Below are 16,484 nucleotides of genomic sequence, written 5' to 3' on the forward strand. Positions count from 1 at the left end.
ACCTAACCCCAGGCTCCCACTCTCCTCGTCCCTGCTCTAGGCACCATGGGGCCATTGGAAAAGCCATTCAGCATACTGCTACCAGCTGAGCAGCTAACTTGTGCAGTTGTCCCAACTGAAGAAAACAGAGCCTTATCACACATACAATTTAGAACCTGATTAACTGTTTGCAAACTGCAGCATGCTGCATACAATGCATTGTCAGATCAAGGATCCTCACAAAACAGAATCAGGTCTTGATCAACGTCCAACAGAGGATGCCCAGAGGAAGAAAAACAAAACAGACAAACACCAAGATGACTTCCTCCCTCCTTTATACCATACTAACTTCCAATAATCGGCAGTGTAGATTTCCCAAACTGGAAGTTACACCCACATCACTGCAGTGATGGAATTTTTGCCAGGATTACAGACAATTTGTCTTTAAGTCCTTCCAAACTTTGGTTTCCACAAAATGCTCACAAAATTGAGTCTCACTGTTTAGCTGTACATTGTATATAATATTATATTTTCTAGAACATATTTTCTAGTTCTAAAACCAATAATGTCGCTATGTTACAAAGCACTTCCTACATATAACAAATAATGAATAATCTTTCCATACACACCTCCCCCAGATAATTCACGATCTTACAGACTGCACCACATCCCTTCTTTACAGATATTGGTTTCCTATGCTGAACAGCCCTAGACTACTTAGTCTCAGATCTATTTAATCTATACTTGTAATCAACCTTGTTGCCCTTTTCGTGCTTTTTCTAGTTCATTTATAACCTTTCTGAGCCACATAGAAGAAGGAGCCATAGTATATATCCATATTACACAGTTATACAATGGTGTAACTATGGTTCTTGCTCATCTTCTTTCCTAACTGTCCCAAATATCATTTTCCTTTTTAATCAGTGCTGAACAAAATTTTCCAAGAACTATTTACACCGTCTCCAAAGACCTAATTTCTGCATGATATTTGCTAATTCAGCATCTCCACTGAATATGTATAACAAGGATCCATTTTTCTCCATGTTAGAGAATTCATTACTTTGCATTTACCAAAGTTGGATCTCATCTGCAAATTCATCACCCAGTTGTGCAAATTTTTGCTCCTTTTATCTTTCTTCAGCCACAAGGTTGGCTTGAGGGGGCTTCCTTCCAGCTCATATTCCCAGTCCCAACTGCCAAACTTTTATTCCTTTCCTAAGGCTGTTTTTGTGTTGGACCAGCTTCCTGATCTGACCTACCTTGCGCAGACCCCCAGCAATTCCAGGATGGCAGGACGTGACCACACAGAGGCAGAGATAACAGGGTGTATAGGAACCTTGCATGGCCACTGGAGATGAAGCAATGGCTTCACATATCATGAAATTTTCAAACAGTATTATCAGCACATTCTGTTACCTCTGTCTCAACCCACACTCAGCAGCATCCCAGTCTTCTCTGGCAGCTTCTCTCCATTTTGACTGTTGACAATCCACTATAATTTTCCTTTCTCTTGGCACTATATTCCTGTGTGCCTTTCTTCCTACTGCTTTTACTGTAATGCTATGAATCTCCCAGCACAAAGTCAAAATTTGAGGATGCAGTTTTGCACGCTATTCCAACTCTTGCAAGCAATCATGGCTGCTAGAAGAATTGGTCCCTCTGTCCTCTGTCCTGCTGTTCCCCCATTTCCCATTCTGTGCTACCCTGTCTCCCCTGGGACAGGGACAAAGTTTGTGCTTAAGTAAACTGATCAGTCTTAACACTAACAAAAATTTAGTATTTCTTGGGCCACTGCCAACCAAGACCAGCTCCCTGCTCAGAGCAAGCACAAAATGACACAGCAGTCCGGACCAGCGCAGCAGGACCAGTGCAACCACAGTAATGGGCTGGGGAAAGCTGAGCAGCCGCCTTCAATCTCAGTGCCAGCTTACACTGGAATAATGCATCCATAAAATGACAATCTTACTGCCTAGACACTCCCCAAATAGAATCATTTCTTTTAATTGGCATCACATTTTCAACCTTCCTCTACCACGGAAGCTGATTTATATGATAGATTATATGGCACTATTAGGAGTTCAGCAATTTCATATCTCAGTTCCTTCAGAAGTCTTTGGGAAGTAACATCTGATCCTGGTGATTTGTAACTATTCATTTTATTGATTTATTCTAAACCTACTTCTACTGACACTTCAATATGAGAAAGCTTAGACTCATTGTGCATGAAGAAACAGACCTGTGCAAAAAACTCCTCATGTCCCTGCACAGTGAGCACTGAGACAAATGATTATTTTAGCTTTTCTGCTATTGTCACACCAGCGTTGCTCCATGCATACAAACTCTGCTAAAGCCTTATTCCTCAGTGTGGGGCATGGCACCAACATGCACTTAGTCTACTCAGTTCATCAACTTTTCCCAGGACTTTGTGTTTACAGTGTTAGTCAGAATGATGACAAAAAGCATTTCAGTGTGGACAAGCAGTAGAAGATAGGACTAGCGGGTATTGACTCTCTCCATTCTAAAGGCTGGAAAATAGGACCGCAAAGTGTTAGGTAAATATTTGCTCCCCTTGATATCAGTCTCTATGAATCAGACATAACCATGTTCACTTTGTGGCCATCACCTGAGCATGCTTTTAACACGTTTTATTCATCAGGAACAAAGCACAGTGAGCAAGAATCCTAACAGCATTCTTTGCAACAAAGAAACAACATCAAAAAGTAATCAGATCTTTTTTTTTTTTCTTCTTTTTTTCTTGGATTATTAAACAAAATTCAATGCCCAGGAGAAGCAGAGGTATATCCTTTTCTGGCATCACCATTCAGCAGCTCTCTTTGACTGCATCTGCTCACACAGGACAGCACAGCTCTCCTCTCAGAGGTACACACAGCTTCTCAGTGGGTGCCACCACCTCACACTAAAGCCCTATCTTTGGTGCAAGCGCAGGAAGAGAAGGAATTAAACAAAAGTAACCTCTACTTAAGTAGCACTTACAGTCCAAATAGACATGGTCTGAGGGTACCTCCTTCCCTGATGCAAGGGTATGATCCAAAAGCTAAAACTACCTGCATGTATGAGGGCAGAATTCTCACTAATCCCAGAACCATTCATTCACAGTCCCAGATACAATGACATAGCATGGAACAAATGTCGCTAGTCCTTCATTTTCCAATTTTAAAGATATACAGACCGCATCTACACCTTTACACATCTACTTTAGACAGGTCATGAGAATTCGTCTTCTTTTTCTGTCCCATCAATCGTTATTCAAGCATTCATCACAGAGTTGTGAAATATCCTAAATTGGAGGAGACCCACAAGGGTGATCTGCCATCCTAATTTCTGTGGAAGCCTGTGGGTGTGATGACCATTGTGTCATTCCAGAGGTGGTCAAACACTGAATGCTGTCACTGTGAGGCAAGAGGTATGCTCAACCAGCAACCAGCCAGAGGATACTCAAAGAACAGACCAAAAATAGCATCCAAGGAAGGAAATGTTTCTCACATCCAGGTTAGAAAAGCTTTTGCAGAAGAGAAAAACTTACCTGAAAGAAATACTGCAGTCAATGGGATGGCTTTCAAGATCCTGAGACGCTAAGATTTGGCTTCTTGGAGATTACTCATTCAAATCCTGATCCTCAATGAGGATTAGCCAGGAGGCATGCCTAGCATTTTCTGCCTAGTTATTGACTTATTTCAGGGCCTCACTGTTCAATTCTTAAACTGTGCAAGCAGCAGGCACCCCAGTGACTCCAACAATCATAGAGATTATTCAAAAAAGTTGACAGTTATAGAAATGGAAGAATTTCCAACCATGTCACAGCAGGAAACAAAAGGAATGGTTTTCTTGGGAGGTGGTATGTGACAGGCCACAGCAACCTAACAAAAAAAACCTCCTTTTGAGATAGAAGGCTCTAAGGATTGTTAGTAGCAAGTCCCCATTTACGATGCTGCCATGAGAGCTCACATGTATTACTAATAAAGTCATTACCAAAAACTCCTGTAATTAAACAGTTATTAAGTACGGCAGCTTGAAGAGTATTGCAAAACTCAGACTTTCAAGACATCTTTGCCACAAAAGACATCTGAACTACAGGATAATTCAGGTATGCACATGGTAATGTCTCCTTTAGCATCCTTAGTTGCTGTAACAGCGCTCAGTCATATCAGAGACACTGGGACTCCTCAGGATGGCTGGAAGTGTCCCCAACTCTCTATCATAGCAGATGCTCTGAGAGCAGAATGCTTCAGGTATCTTACTACGGGATTAGCAGCAAATGCAGAGTGCTGTGAGGCCTGGACTAGGCACTAGTTGACTTACTGAAGAGCCCCAGGGCCTTCCTTTATTCTCAGAGCTACAAACTCTTCTGTCTGGGACTAGAGAATGTCTGGATCTACTGACACCATTCAGCCATGTCAATGGTTAGGAAGTGGTACTCCATGGCCACTCTAGCCCCAAGAGAATGCAGATGTTCTCTGTAACGACCACTGAGGGCTGTAATTATGATTTGTTATAGAAAAGGCAAGAAAACATGTGAAATGTCCCTTACTGTGAACCCATGCCAAGGATCAAACAGAACAACAGCTCCTGTGCATGAGGATATTTAACAAATACTCTTTCCAAATTACATTTCAGATAAGCAAACCAGGTGGGGGCTGCAGGGAAAACAGGAGACTGAAGAAGTCATCCTGGAACTGAAAAACCAGCAGCAGGAGCAGCAGCAGCTGGGTACATCATTTTCCTTTTCTGTTCCACTAAGCTATGTCTGCAAAGACACAAACCTGAGGGGCCTTCCAACTCTACCATCCTCTATGATGGGCCAGAATGAGCTACTTTAACCACAGCTATTTTGTTTGAGCCCCAGGACCCAGTGAGCCCTGGTCACAAAGCAGAGCAAATTGTTTCTTTCTCAGAGGAGATGCAGTAAGGCAAGATAGGTGAGGAGACTCCAATCTACCTCTAAATACTTAAAACTAAGTATTTAAAAAACTAGACAAGCAGTGGCTTTAGCACTGGTTTTGATGGCAGTTTACCAGCCCCTCTCTGTAACAATAAGAACAGGCTTACCAACTGCCTCCTGCTGACAGGAAGAGACCAAACAGGGGAAGAACAGAAAAGATAATACAGGTGAGAATGTATTTAGCACCTAATGCTTTGTGTAAGGAGTTCTTTGTACTTAAAAACACCGAAATACAATGCATAACGCTAGTGAAAGTCTCACTGTTTTTCAGCAAGATTATGAGCTTATAAAAAATAGCTGAGGCAGTCTCTAAGGGCGGGTCACTGATGTCTCTCAGTCTGCAGGCAATAAACATTCATGGGGAAACTTATTCTGGATCTAACATTTGATCTTAAGGGCCAGCTAAGGACCCTCCCCACACTGCCTATAGAACCAGGCTGACATCATCCACAGAAGCAAAACAATCACAGCCTCCCTCTGCACTAAATATTAATGTCTAGGCAGACAAAAGCAGCACCACGAATACCATCATAATACCACTACCAGACACTCCATATATTTCTTCAGGGCATTCATGCATCTTCGCTAGGAAGATGCCCATTGTCCCACGTTAAACTAATGACTTGTTCCAAGAACCCAATCCTGGCACTCCTCTGGGAATCACAGATGTTATTTATATTTGCAGTCACTTAAAAGGATTAAAGTCTGTTTATTCTCAGTAATCCCATTTGTAGAGAGACATATGCAGGCACCAGGAGCACGCACGTGAACCCTGTTGGGGAGCAATAGAACGCCAGGCTCCATGCACAGTCAGTGCCTCTCTCGGATCCTTGGGATGTGGGACCTGGGGAGCTCTCGGCAGCCCCTCCACTTTCATTAAGCTCTATGGGAATTGCAGGCACTCCTGATGAACTACTACAGGAGCTCCTGCGACAGCGAGCCATGCATGGAGCCAGGAGATCCCACTGAAAATTAAACTGCATGTCAAGTAGCCCGATCAATATAATCATTGCTCCGGGCTGGAACAAATTGCAATGTCTGATTGAAGACACATAAGTACAGCATCAGCTCCACAGCGCTAGGAGGAAATTTATAAGCCGCACTTGAAGAGCGCGCCGAAGCGGTGGCAAATCGAGCGGCAGCGCGGAGGCTGAAGCCGAGTGCCGGGCTGTGACGGAGGCTTCAGGCCCGGGGACGGCACCCGCTCCACTCCGCACGAAGTTGCCTCCCGGCTGCCTGCGCCCCGAGGCCTCGTGCAGCACGTTCTCGTTTTGCTCGCCCCGTGCCAGCGTCGGGAAGCGGCCGGCTTCCAGTCGGTGTACCCGCATCGCCCCCCGCCCCCTCTCGGCCGCCCGGGACCGCACTGCCGGGCGCGCTTCTTACCCGTCTCTTTGTCCTGCGCGGCTTCCAGGTGCAGGTCGCTCAGGAGATGCTCTAAAATCTTCTCCGGCGTCCCCGACACCACCACGTACCTGTCGGAAAGCAGAGAATCCCCGGAGTCATCTTCCGTGGAGGACTGCGAGCGGCTGCTCCACTCGTCTTCCTCGTCCTCCTCGTCGATGTACTTGAAGTACGGCACGTCGAAGGTGGGCAGCGGCCGCTCCGCAGCCAGCGTCTCGGGCACCCGCGCCCGGCCGCTCCCCATGGCTCCCGGCTCAGCGCTGCCGCTCCTACGCGCGCCCCCCGGGGGCCATTGCCCTGCCGGGGCCGCAGCCCCGCCCGGGAGCCGCCGCCGCCGCCGCCTCGCACAGCGCCCGGCCCGGCCCCGCGCAGCCCCGAGCCGCGGTGCCTTACCTCCCGCGCCGCTCGGGGGCCGGGCTGCGTGACCACACCTTCCGCAGCACCAGTGCGGGGCCGGCCTCCTCCCGCGGCCGCTCGCGGCCGCCTCCATCGTCCGCTTGCTGCTAGACAGACAGACAGAGAGACAGACAGTAGTCAGTAGCCGCTCCGCGAGCAGTTCCCGGCCCCCAGCCCAGGGTAACGCTCAACGTTAAGTGTGAACGTGGCCAGCGCTCCCCAGAGCTCCGCCGATAGCTTACGGCTGATGTGCGTTCTATAGAGCTCCGCTTCCGCAGTTAAACAAAGGCAGTAAGCCGTTGGGGTAGGCACTCAATGAAAGCATCTGTGGAAATGTTTTGTGCGTAGATTTCCCTTCCCTTGCGACAACTTTTGAACTCGGGCAGCACGCCGGCACGGAGAGCGGAGCGCGGCGGCAGCCTCCGGCAGAGCCCGAGCTGCGCTGCGGAGTGCGGCCGTGCCGGCACATCCCGCAACCCGAGCGCTGCCGCAGCTCAGGAGCCGAGCTCCGGGACAGGCTGTGTCTGAGCCCCGGCTCTGCCCTGCTTTAGTCTGAGTGTTCAGCGTCACACAAACATTCCGATTCTTTGATTTCTGCTAAGAGCCGGTCTGTCTAACTGCTGGCATGCTCCAAGACGCAGCCCTGCCCTGGACAAGTTTTTTCTCTCTGCAAACAACGTGTAGGATTGATCTGTGAAGTATCTGCAAGGGCGGGCATGCAGGTACCACACCACTTAACATCAAATCCTCACTGTAAGGCTCCCAAAGGACATCAGTGAGGAGCAACACTGCAAGAATACTGAAGCATAACTGCAATCTTCTGTTTCACAGCCACGGGTTGGTGCTGCCTGCATACACAGAAAGCTGCGCTGAGAGAAGCAGCAGAAGAGAAAGAACCCATGAGCAAGAACCAGGCACAGCATTACCACTGCTCAGTAGCAGGGAAGTTTATACACATGCATCCATTTCTCTGTCTCCAGCATCCATTCGAGCCCTGATACTCATTCCCTGTGCTCACTAACACTGTGATCTGCAGCATGAATGGGGCGTGCGTGTGCTTACACATGTATTTCACACAGATGGAAATGGCCTTTAAGCTCAACAACAGACATGACACACGTGAGCAGTGAGTGAGCATAGAGCACCATGAGAGAGGAGGCTCTGCTGCACTGAGCAGTGGCTGTTCCAGAGGGCAGCGCTCCTGCTACAGCATCCCACAGGCAGCATCACACCCAAAAAGCCTTTGGATAACTGTATGCAAATTCACTGTGTGCAGCACCCCAGTGGGGAAATTCTCAAACAGCACTCCTTTTTGTCCTTGCCCTTTTCATCAATTGTCAGGGAAGAATAACAAGCAACCTATTGTATCAGGAATCATTATTTCCACAAAGTCGTGAGGAGGAGCAGAGAATTTCTTCATTTTGATCTCTGTTGTAAATAATTTCACTCGAGGAGAGCAATTATTGCTTCATTACAATCCCACTTATATACAACATAACTCTGTGTTCAGCCAGACTCTTTAATCACACCACAAGCAACAACAATTAACCTGCACAAAGGAAAATCCAGAGACAAGTGCTGTGGATTCTCCCACTGTTCACAAGTTCTGATTTCACGACAGATATTATTCTAAAATAACACAAAGGCACGCTTCATTTCTTGGAATCCTGAACAGTCTGTGAAATAATTAATCTCTCTGGCAGCCAGTCAGGCTGCTCTCAGTGCACTCCATCCAGCGGTGGATGAGGACAGGGCCTCCAGGTGACAGAGCATGTGCTGAGGAGCAGGGTAGCCCCCAGCTGAGCCTTACAAGCCAGCATGCTGACTCCAGTGACATTTCCACAATGCTGACAATGAACGAGACCTCCCAGCACTTGTTCAGACCATTACACAGCCCTCACTAGGGTACCCTGCACAAACCACACACGGCTCAGCGCTGCCACTGCTCCCACCACATCAACAGAACAGTATCTCACGCTCAGGTGGATGACGTTGCCCCTCAGCCTGCAGCCTCCTGTGCTGCCTGCTTGACCCTTTCCTTTGGATTTGTGCACTTGTAGGGGCACGACAATACCCATATGTGGCCTCGAGCAAACCACTTGCCCAAACTCTTCATGCCTCAGCTGCCTCTTCAAAAGCACCGCTCACTCCCACGCTACACAAGTGCTAGGAATGTTTTTTCCACATTTATTACGGCTTTTAATGAATCCTCTCATCTCCTGATAGCTGATCACGACACTATCAACCTCTATGCCATTTCCCAGCAGGCGTTCCAAGCCAGCAGCATGGCCCTCTGTACTTGGCAGCCTTTTGGCCAACATTATGGTCAAGTTTCCAGCACTCCCATCTATCTCTCTCCTACTGAGATAAGCTATTTTATCTCCCAAGCAATATATTTTAACAGCAGACAAGCACTGCCTTTTTTTTTCAGTGTGAAAGTAGGCCTGGGGTGGTATAAATATTTATATGCTTACTGGAACGAAACATGGAGCTCCTTGCTTAGCGGGCCTTAACTTGTGTAGGTTATGCTTCACATGAGCAGGAATATGCCCATCTGAGTTATTGCTGGAGCAGAAGGAAGCAGAGGTATCTGTGCTAGTGCTGTGCAGAGCCCCGGTGTGTCAGCAGCTTTGTTACAGAGGACAGCTGCATACCCCGCGAATACCCCGAGTTGGAAGGAATCCATAAGGATCAAGTCCAGCTCCAGGCTCCACACAGCACCACCCAAAACCCAAACTATATGTCTGAGGACATTGTCCAGATGCTCCTTGAACACCGTTGGCTTAGGGCTATGCCCACTCCCCTGGGCAACCTGTTCCATGCCTACCACCCTCTGGTGCAGAACCTTTTCCTAACCCTCAACCTGACCCTGTCCTCTTGCGCTTGGTTTCTGCACTTTCTGCAACTGGCATGAAAGAACTCAACTTCCAGTCAAAGCAGCCAATAAATCTGATATCAGCCAGGGACATTTCCATGTCACTTGAATTCCTTGTTTTGGACCTAACTGAACTAATTGAAATGGAAACTGCACACAGAACATGCTGCCTGCTAGCTGCTGGAAACATCCACAGCTGGAAACGGAGCTGAAAAGCTCTGCATGACCCAGAACTCTTGGCAGCCCATTTCTTCCTAAAAAGAACAGTGCTCTGCAAAGGACATGGAATACTGTGTCTTTCCCAGGACAGGTTATCTGTACATTGCTATAGACATCAGTGAAGCACCTGTAACGTGGAAACACCACTAGCTAGCAATGCTCTTCCCAATGATAGAACTTTTCTCTACACTTACTTTTCAAAAAAGGGAGCTAGAGCTATCTTGTTATAGACAGGCTCTCACATTACTGATCTCAATGGGTAAAGTAACACAGAAATTAAGAGAGAAGCTGAATAAAGGCATCTACAAACAGAGCACCGAAAAGCCAGCTCACATACCATTTTCTTGCTGCCAAACAACTGAGCAAAGGCAAAAAGGAGAATCCTTGAGCAACACACAACAAAGCAAATCTTATAGAGGCTATCTACTTCAAAATCACATTAAATAACAAGGAAATTGCCTTCTCTAGGAGCTATGGAGCGCAAGAACATTTTGTTTTCATAGCACAGTTTGGTATAACTGACTCAACACAATCAGATAATGCTGATCACATCTGCCTCTGTTTTGTGTTGTTTTGTGTTGCCATCCTTGAGCAATGGGGAAAACAGAGGATTCCCAGGACCATTCGTGTCTCAAAGAGTGGGACCCCTGCCCTGCTCAGGGAACCCATGGAACATCCCTGCATCCAAATCTGGGGGTATACGGAAATATTTCTCTGTGAGAAGTGTGAAATTCAAAGCTGGAGGCTGGAAGGCACTTGGAAACATAAGGGTAAAGGAGGGCCCACTGATGTGCAGGGAAGCTGCTCCAATAGGTGGAAAAGCAGGACAAGAGACACCAAGTAACAAGATCCTCATTGCAGAAGTCTGATAGTTTTCTTGAACAGATACATTTTTGCTCGGATGTTGCATGGATTTTTATGAAGATAAAAAAAAAAAAAAAAAAAAAAAAAAAAAAAAAAAAAAAAAAGCCACAAAGACTGACCCCGGAGGGATTTTAAATCTCATTTCAGAAGTAGAAGGGTACAGGAGCTTTTTAGAGAAACCACTGTCAGATATTTTTTAACATAGCAAAACAGAGTTTACATCTAACCTTATTCTTAGCAGCCTCTCAACCACATTAGCTCTATTTTTCATTAAAAACTGAGGCAGACACCTTTTGGAACAAGCAGATAAGATTTGACAAGCTCACACACAACCAAAGATGGATGTTCATAGCGTGAGGTGTTTACAAATGCTAGTAGTAGACAGTGAGATTAGTCCTAGCTATAAAATACATATTTGTATTACACATGTGGCAGAAAGCAGGAAAAGTAAAGCATCCTATTAGCAGCTTCCCCTATAAGCGACAACATCTATCAAAGATTAAAGATGATTACTTGCTTATACCTTGCTATGTTTTTACTTGGAATCCGTAAGCAGATTTGGATTTCAAGTCACCTACGTAGACATACACATATCAAAAAAAGGCCCTGTTCTTTACAGGATATCCCCTCGTTTTCTGACAAGAAACTGGAAATGAATACATCACAATTGAAATGGAGACTGACTGCAGTATCTCTGATCTCTGTGGATAATACATCTCAGAATGTGTTGCCATATTTCACTGAGTTTTGAGAGAGACCAATATCTACATTAACATGCTCAAGTCACTTTCAACTGCAGCAGGAGAAAAGCATTTCAAAGTCACCAGCACAACTGACCTGAGCTACGGAAGGAGACTGGTAAATATTCTTTTATTCTAGAAAGACAGAAATTAAAAAAAAAAATGTTACTATTCTACCTCAACTTACAATTGTAGCACAAAACATTTTCAATGGAACTGCCTATTTTGTAGCCAGTTGCATGTCTACCACTTTTTCCAAATTTCAAGGGAAAAATTACTCTACTGAACAGCAGGATGATCAAAAGCAGCTTTTCTTGTGGCAATTTTTAAGAATAATAAGAATAAAAAAATACTCTCAAAAGGTTATGCTATTTTGTTTCCACAAAGCACAGCCTGTAGAACATTTTATTGTTTTTCTCATTGCATGAACTTTTCTCCAATTCTTCTTGGTACTCAGATATTTCTATTTCTCTGTCTACCATTTAAATCTACTTGTATAGCAATGTGCTAATCCAGAGAATACTGGGAAAAACAGATATCCACTAATGAAAAATTCAAATGGCTTATGCAGTAATTTCATTTTGTCTGTGAGTGACTTCTGACTAGTCTATAAAACTACAAAACACTTGGAATTACTCAACTGCCACCTCCAAAGGGAACGCAGGGACCACTCCAAAACTTCCCTGTGTCTCCCTGTCTCAGTGATGCACAGCAAAGAACCCCAGTTATGCTGATCAGAACCTGCTCTGAATAAGTTCACTTTGCACATGATGCTAAAACAAGCACGAGCCACATCTTGGCCAAAAAAATGAAAATCTTTTGGAATATCATGTCTAGTAATGCACAGAAAAAGGCCCTTTTGCAAAAATTGTTGGTGCTGACATCTGCATACTGAGTGGCTGCTGCAAAGGCAACGTTAATAATAAGTTACCCTTGTAGAGGGGTCAAACGGATAGTGCTGGTAAGACAGAGATGACAGACAACAGGCATCAGGGAAAAGATTAATATCCCCACACAGTCATACATCAAGGAACTCAATTTTTGCCTGTAATCCCAAAACTGCTGAGAGTAGGATTATTTCTGCCTTCCCTATTACTAAGAAGAAAGAAACCACTCACGGGAACAGGCCACTGCTAAACGCAGTCCTCGTGTGAGTAGAAGGCAAAAGAAACCTCAGTCACATATCTTCCTGAGCTACAGCAGTGATCCCACTGCAGGCAAAACTGGGGCTTCATTGCGCAGATCACTTAAAAAAGTAAAAATCTGTATAGTTCAGGAAAGCCAAAGGAAAGAGAGGAGAGCCTTCCACTGTGTTCCACAGCAGGTTAGTGACAAGGAATGGACCAAGGCCAGGCCCCTGACTGAGCCCCCATGACCTCCAACTATTGCCATTTAAAAGCATCTTTATGGATCGGAGGTCGATGAAAGGAAGCAAAATGTCTAACACAGGGAAAAAAGCACAGTTGCTAAAATAACATGAAAGAAAGCATTACTGGTGTCACAATCACCAAGGTAATGACTTCATAGCCTTAGCCCTCCACACCTCCTTGTTGGATAATGACAAATGTCTTTTTGAGACAACTGAAGGCTGTGCGTTTCGTTTTCCCCTGTCTTTGAGCACTCATTCTTCACAGCTCTTTGGAGATAAGTCTGACAGCCTGACAGAGTGCTGCCACCTTGGCAAGGACAACCCAGGAGTCCTTCCCTCTGAAACCACACAAAAGCTGAGGAGAAAAGGAGGGGGGATTGTGAGAGACAAAAGACATGAGGACAACATTAATATTGTTATCATTCTCTCACAGCTGGCAGGGCAGCACTTATTTCAAAAACACAAGGATATGGAAGAACTGAAGGCCTAGAGGACATGTACTTGAAAAAAAATAAATAAATAAAAAACCCAAACCTGAAACAAGGCAGGATAAATTAATGTGAGTGTAGAACCAAAGGGGCAGGTGCTAACTATCTCTTTCAGTTGCCATGGGATTAGCGCAGCAGTGTGGAGCTGGATGGAGATTTTTCAACACAACTTCTTTTTCCTTTTGAAAATACGTGGATTCCTGAGAACTGACCCTCTGCCTTCTGCCAAAGGAAAGCCAAGCTGTCAGGCTCTCTGCACTCCCCATGCTGCCAGGGCCTCAGGGTCCCGGTCCCTTGCCTGGGCATCCAAGTCCCTGAGCCTTCAGAATAGGTGGCTGGAGAACTAAGTCTGTACTTCTACTCTCATTTTCAACTGTATTGTTTTCACCTGAATCAGAACTTTCTCCTCTGAAGAATTAACACTTTCTACAGGACAAAAAGCCTATAGTCAGGTGCAAGTATCTGTCTTGCACATAAAGCACCAGTTCAACCCAGCAGTTGCTGACAGAAGCATGTTTCAGTGATGTAGTGACAGAGGATCAAGCCTTAGTTCAGCGAAATTCATGAAGGAAATAACAGGATGACTACAGGACTTCTTAGTTATGAAGTGGGGAAGACTTCAGACTTCACCCAGATACCCCAAGACTGCCCACACTAACTACTACTGCCATATGTGTAAGGGAAAATAAAAACAAGAGTGATTTATACACAGAAGCTCTACTTGAGAATAATCTTGACAACATAGATGTTAAATTCTAGAAATTACTGGAATACAAGAGGAACTAAATAACAAATTGATTAACATCTGAAAGAGCTGGAACTCAGCTTCCACGGCAGCATGCACGCAGTTCTCCCACAGCCATGAAAACTGCAGAACATAACTCAATAACATTAGTTGGTTTAATTTATTAACATAGACAAATATTCACCTTGGTAAGGACACATGTGCAAAGGCTTTACAACCTCTATAATGGACAGAGCAATAAATAAAGTCTCCTGAATGAAAGGAAGAGAGACGGCAGTAAATATATGACACTGTCAGCCTTACATTGTTCTAATTACCTACGTTGGGCACCTACAGCTTCTTAGTCAAACAGACATGGCTGTTAGTCTCTTTTTTTTCCAACTTATGCACAGTGTGAAATAAAACATTATTTGTAAAAACTGATTTATCCTGTCACTGTCTGCCAGGGAAACCTTTGTCTCCTGCCCTAGGTCTGTAGCATCACTGAATGCTGACACTGCCACTCCAGTACAAAAAAAAAAAAAAAAGGAAATGGGGAAATACAAGCATATATGCTATCCATATTATAAGCCATAAATGCAAGCATGGAGGATTAAAACTTAGCTACCAAACTGAGGTGCCGTTTGCATTTATCCCTGAGAAGCACCTATCTTTTCCTAAAGCCCCTACGCTCACAGAAAGAAGGGACCAATTGTTCACAATCAAACACTGAGCAAAAAAGCCTGTCTGGTTCTGGCTTCACAAAAGGCTTAAGATGAACTCCAGAAACCAGATTACTATATGAAGCTCATGCTCACTCCAGAGAACTCCAAAACCAAAATTTCTCAAACACATTGACATTTAACAGAGCTTCCAAGAGAAAGTGTGAACAAGCACTGAATAAGGCAGTAAAACATGTATTCCAAACCTAACATTTAAAATAAGACCAAGGTACTTATCTGCTAATCAAACAGAAACAGTCACAAACTAGAGTTTACCCTGTGTTTATTTTCTGAGTTGGATATAATGCTGCGATTTCTTCTGAGAAGAAAAAAAAATTATTATCACACTGAATATCATGTCTTTGGATTTAGATGACAGTTTTAACTACCTCCAAAATAGCCTGAAATTACCAGTCTTTTTCTAAACCTTCCTAATAGTTCTTTTGCTAATTAATTAATGCATCTAAATCACTTGAAAATAGGTAAGCTACTAATCACATACAGACTTGATAATGTATCCTAAGGAGACAATGAGGCTGCCAAAAAAAAGGAAAAAAGGGGTAGAAGGAAAAATAAAGCCCACTCTTTCCATTGAATAGTATTCTGCATTTCTTAAGCAGGGAAAAATGCCTACTAACTCCAATAGTATATAACAGAAATATTTTGGTAGATTTGTTGTCTACATTTAGCAAGAATATGAAAGAAAAGAGATAAAAGGAAAGGAAGAGGAGGTTAACAATTAACCAGTTATTTATTGGCAGTAATACACCCCAAAGTGGAGGTAACAACATGCAAGAAAGAAATTTTATTGGAAGATTACAATAGAAAAAAGAAGGGATTTCTTGTATACTTATGTAAAGAATAATACTTTATAAAATTAAAATTTCAGGTATTGAGGAAACCAAAATGTCACAAACAATAATAATCACAAAAAATATACAATGCCAGCTAGATGTGGTAACATCTTATATTTCTCCTGTTTTATGAATTTAAATAATCACATGTTGAGATACTTCAATTTTTTCCAGAGAGGTGAAAATATCTGCTGCTTGACTGACTATACAGTCTAAAAATACATTTCACTATGAATGCTGGGAGTCTCCTCTCTGCTTCTTTTTGATAATACAATCGTGTCCAACTTTAGGAGGAAGGTAAGTTAGTTACACCAAGGGCAATCTCAACATTTATACAAGTTACGGAATAGAAAAAATGCATAGTTACCATGGCAACTGGTAAATCACATGGTTTCTGCAATGAGATGCAAGGCATCTTGAGTAAACACTCATACGTATGCTTGTGTGTCCTCTGCACAGAATGCTCCTTTGTTGAGGAATGTGCACAGGAGTGCCATAGTCCAGACTGCACTGTCTCCTCCGCAAAAAGTTGGTACAAGTGATTCAAAATGTTATTTTCGTACGGGATCTTTTAACTGGATCCATCATTAGAAAAGAAAGGACTACTAAAATAGCAAGAAGAATAATCAGCAATTGAATGCTTTGTTATGATTCACCTCAGTCAAAACTTAACATTTAACACTGACAACGTGCCTCTCAAGGTCACATTGGACCTGGCACCAGAAGGCTGCTCACAGCAGTGCTAGAGGAGTGCTCATGTTGGATGAGGAGCTGTTGGATGTGCAGCAGCACACTGTGGGCAGATGGAGCAGCTCCTGTCCCCAGCCACCTGCCCCACCCATTAGATGGATATCCATTCCCATGAAGCAAGGACATCTGATCTGCACTTGCCT

At 44.2% G+C, this 16,484-nt stretch overlaps 1 protein-coding gene across 4 annotated transcripts in view; it reads right to left on the reverse strand.

Annotated features, from left to right (window-relative positions):
• RAPGEF5 (Rap guanine nucleotide exchange factor 5) overlaps positions 1 to 16,484 on the reverse strand; it is a 150,416-nt gene that overhangs the window by 53,223 nt on the left and 80,709 nt on the right. For 2 of the 4 annotated variants that reach the window (XM_052693721.1, XM_052693723.1), the window contains 2 exons: positions 6,734 to 6,840; positions 6,323 to 6,411 (listed from right to left, as the gene is read on the reverse strand). In XM_052693721.1, the coding sequence (XP_052549681.1) occupies positions 6,323 to 6,411; positions 6,734 to 6,840 (196 nt within the window). Of the gene's footprint in view, positions 1 to 6,322; positions 6,412 to 6,733; positions 6,844 to 16,484 lie in introns of all 4 variants that reach the window. The other 2 variants (XM_052693720.1, XM_052693722.1) reach the window with 1 other exon arrangement.

This window comes from Tympanuchus pallidicinctus, unplaced genomic scaffold (genome assembly GCF_026119805.1).
Source record: "Tympanuchus pallidicinctus isolate F22 unplaced genomic scaffold, pur_lepc_1.0 scaffold3, whole genome shotgun sequence".
In the NCBI taxonomy this organism is placed as follows: Eukaryota; Metazoa; Chordata; class Aves; order Galliformes; family Phasianidae; genus Tympanuchus; species Tympanuchus pallidicinctus.